This window comes from Alosa sapidissima, chromosome 4, assembly GCF_018492685.1.
Source record: "Alosa sapidissima isolate fAloSap1 chromosome 4, fAloSap1.pri, whole genome shotgun sequence".
Lineage (NCBI taxonomy): Eukaryota > Metazoa > Chordata > Actinopteri > Clupeiformes > Clupeidae > Alosa > Alosa sapidissima.
The window spans coordinates 39,293,502-39,298,297 of record NC_055960.1 but is presented as its reverse complement, the minus strand read 5'-3'; the positions used below and the strand labels follow the sequence as shown (position 1 = coordinate 39,298,297).

General features: G+C 43.6%; 1 protein-coding gene across 1 annotated transcript in view; it reads left to right on the top strand.

The window, feature by feature from the left end:
* Positions 1-964: 964 nt before the first annotated feature.
* Positions 965-4,796, top strand: part of comtb (catechol-O-methyltransferase b) — a 5,738-nt gene continuing 1,906 nt past the window's right edge. Inside the window, 1 exon segment of the mRNA XM_042090221.1 lies at positions 965-1,126. Within this exon segment, the coding sequence (XP_041946155.1) occupies positions 965-1,126 (162 nt within the window).

Genomic DNA, 4,796 nt, shown 5'->3' with positions numbered 1-4,796 from the left:
ACAAAGTTGAAAAGACATAGCAACCTGGTCCATTTGAATACCTACGTTACAAAGTTTGAACAAAGTTTCTAAGTTAAACTGTTCAATAGAAATTGCGTACGGAAAAAGTGGTAAGCGGAATAATAATAAGAAGCCTAGGAATGCAATAATGGTAACACTTTACCTGACCGGTGAGTTCATAGCACATTCATAGCAGCTGTCCTAAACTGCATATAAAGCATTCATGACTGTTTCATGAGACATGTTAGTAGAAGTGAAGTTGAGTAGCGACTGCTCGTTTCAGGGTTTTGGACAGAAATGGGAGGTTTGAGGTGGGGTGGTAACTGTTGACGATGTCTGGGTCCAGACCAGGTTTTTCAGTATGGAGGTGATGGCAGCAAATTTGGGGGGGATGCCAGAAATAGGAATTGATTACTATTGGGGGGGGGGGGGGGGGATTACTGTATGTTGGTGATGGGGGGGGGGGGGGGAATTGATTACTATATGTTGGTGATGGGGGGGGGGGGGGTGATTACTGAATGTTGGTGATGGGGGTGGGGGGGTGGTTACTATATGTTGGTGATGGGGGGGGGGGCGGAGTTGATTACTATATGTTGGTGATGGGGGGGGGGGGGGTGATTACTGTATGTTGGTGATGGGGGGGGTGATTACTGTATGTTGGTGATGGGGAGGGGGGAGTTGGTTACTGTATGTTGGTGATGGGGGGGGGGTGATTACTGTATGTTGGTGATGGGGGGGGGGGGGGAGTTGGTTACTGTATGTTGGTGATGGGGGGGGGGGGGGTGATTACTGTATGTTGGTGATGGGGGGCTCTTGGCAAGAAATGTGGGGATTGTGTCTGTATGAAGATGTATGAAGCTTTGCATGTGAATAGCTTCTGTTACAGATAAACTATATATACACCACACGCACACACACACACTAGCTGCTAACGCAAGCACACTGTTGTTCCCAGGTGCTGAGGATGTGGCAGTGTGTGTGTGTGTGTGTGGCGGCGCTGCTCTACGCGCTGTGCCGCTGGCTCATCCCCACTGCTGTGTGTCGCCATGGACGCCTGGCTCTGCTGTGGCACGATGTGTGTGTGGAGAAGACACTGGACTGGCTCACACGCTCCTCTCGGCCTGAGGTACACACACTCTACACACACACACTCTACACACACACACTACACACACACACTCTACACACACACACTACACACACACACTCCAAACACACACACACTCTACACACACACACTATACACACACACACTCTACACACACACACACACACACACACACACTACACACACACACTACACACACTCACTCTACAAACACACACTCCAAACACACACACACTCTACACACACACACTCTACACACACACTCTCTACACACACACACTCCAAACACACACACACTCTACACACACACACTACACACACACACTCTACACACACACACTATACACGCACACACACTACACACACACACTCTACACACACACACTCTACACACACACACACTACACACACTCACGCTCTGAGGTACACACACTCCAAACACACTCTGGCTCACACGCTGCTCCCGGCCTGAGGTACACACACTCTACACACACACACTCTACACACACACCCTATACACACACACACTCTACACACACACACTCTACACACACACACACTCAACACACACACACACTCTACACACACACTCTACACACACACACACACACACACACACACACTACACACACACACTACACACACTCACTCTACAAACACACACTCCAAACACACACACACTCTACACACACACACTATACACACACACTCTCTACACACACACACTATACACACACACTCTCTACACACACACACTCCAAACACACACACACTCTACACACACACACACTACACACACACACTCTACACACACATACTATACACGCACACACACTACACACACACACTCTACACACACACACTACACACACACACTCTACACACACACACTCTACACACACACACACTCAACACACACACACACTCTACACACACACTATACACACACACACTCTACACACACACACACTCTACACACACACACACACTCTACACACAGACACTACACACACTCACGCCCTGAGGTACACACACTCCAAAACACACTCTGGCTCACACGCTGCTCCTGGCCTGAGGTACACACACTCTACACATACACTTTACACACACACTCTACACACACACACTCTACACACACACACACACACTCTACACACACACACTCTACACACACACTCTACACACACACACACACTCTACACACACACACTCCAAACACACACACACACTCTACACACACACACTATACACACACACACTCTACACACACATACTCCAAACACACACTCTAAAGCAGGGGTGGGCAAACGTTTTGACTCAAGGGCCACATTGGGTTTTGAATATTGTATATATAAATTGTAACGTTAAATATATGTAAATGACGTTATATATTATGTTTTGTATCATTTAAATGATAATAATGAATATTAAGGTTAAGATTTAGAATATTCATTTCTTAAGAAATACTGCTGTTTGCTATCTTTATATTGATGCTGTTTAACTCATTTATAAATGGTGCACTGTCACTTTAAGAGCATTGTGTCTACACGTTTAGTTCTCAGGCCCTGTTTACACGACAGCAATCATGGGTGAAAACAACAAAATATTTTATCAGATGTGCCTTTCGTTTAGACGGCGACGGCATTTTTTTGGGGCAAAAAAGTGAAACCACCCTCCAAAGTGGAAATCTTATAAACGCTACACCGTCGTGTTCCCAACACTCCACCGCCGCGTTTCCGTCTAAAGCGCTCCACCGTACTGTTCCCGTCTGAAGGGTGAAAAAGCTCCACCGCCGTGTTCCTGTCTAAAGCGCTCCACCGTACTGTTCCCGTCTGAAGGGTGAAAAAGCTCCACTGCCGTGTTCCTGTCTAACGTCGCTGCTCCTTGACATCTAATTATCATGTATGATCGCTAAATCACAAGATTTGATTCTTTTTGATGTCACAATTGGTTAACTCTTCAACTGCGCTTGTGGTTCAGCTGTGGGCAATTAGCATTGTAGAGGGGGCGGGGCCGGACGGTGATGAGCGCTGTTTACGTAATGAAGTGACGCTTAGTGAAGCTTAGTAAATCCCCCGCAATATGGCAAAGCACAGTGTTCACTTCCTGCGCGTAGAAAAACTCGGTATTAGCACTTTCTCTGTAGATCCGTGTGTGTCTGCAGTGTAGGAAAGTAACTGAATACATGTTTTCCAGATTACATATTTAAAATACAAAATATGAGAAACTACATTTACAGATTTTCCTGATTGTTTGAAGAAACTGAGGTCCACTTGGTCTTCATTAACACCTTCTTTACACAGAAGAGGTCATCTCTTGCAAATGTGCTTCATTGGGTTCACACATGTTGTGTATGAAAGATGCTATACAAATAAAGCTTACTATTATTATTATTATAATCAACAATTGTTCATTATCCATAAGAGATACCGTGTCTGTTCCATGTTGCTATTTGCAAGTATGGATCTGAGGACATGTAGAGAAAGTACTGTATTGCCTCTTTGGTGAAGATAACAGTACAAAAGCTGACATGTCCAGGTGTTTACTGTAGGTTTATTTTAATGACAAATGACAAGTTGTAGTTCAGTGTATGAAATGTGTCTTGTCTATGTGCTTACTGTAGGTCTCACATATCAATGACATCCTGGAGGGAATGAATACAATTCATTTTTATTCAATAAAAAGATGAAAGAAACGGCACAGGCAGCAAAAGATGAAGGCTGAAACTACTCGTTTTGAGAACTATGTTTTGCATTTTATTGTCCAATGATTGGTTAAAATCACACAGTGATTTGACTACAAGATGTGTTGTTTGAAGGCAAAATTAGTTTTAAATATCTTGAGCGAGTAAGAGCCTTTTGCAAAATGTGTCCTTTTGGCCAGAGTGCTTTTGTTTAGACCTCAATGTTAATTATTTTGAAAACAGAGTTGACACAAGTATTAAAGCCATCGAGGGGGGAAATGCAAATACAGATCTATCTATTTGAAATCATTACAGCATATCTGTACCTGGTACACCAGGCCTTTTCAAATCAAATCATTACAACAGGTACACCAGGCCTTTTCAAATCAAATCATTACAACAGGTACACCAGGCCTTTTCAAATCAAATCATTAGAGCAGGTACACCAGGCCTTTTCAAATCAAATCATTAGAGCAGGTACACCAGGCCTTTTCAAATCAAATCATTAGAGCATGTACACCAGGCCTTTTCAAATCAAATCATTACAACAGGTACACCAGGCCTTTTCAAATCAAATCATTACAACAGGTACACCAGGCCTTTTCAAATCAAATCATTACAACAGGTACACCAGGCCTTTTCAAATCAAATCATTACAACAGGTACACCAGGCCTTTTCAAATCAAATCATTACAACAGGTACACCAGGCCTTTTCAAATCAAATCATTACAACAGGTACACCAGGCCTTTTCAAATCAAATCATTACAACAGGTACACCAGGCCTTTTCAAATCAAATCATTAGAGCAGGTACACCAGGCCTTTTCAAATCAAATCATTACAGCATATCTGTGTGTGTGTGTGTCTTCATACGTATCTGTGTGTGTGTGTGTGTCTTCATACGTATCTGTGTGTGTGTGTGTGTCTTCATACGTATCTGTGTGTGTGTGTGTGTGTGTCTTCATACGTATCTGTGTGTGTGTGTGTGTGTCTTCATACGTATCT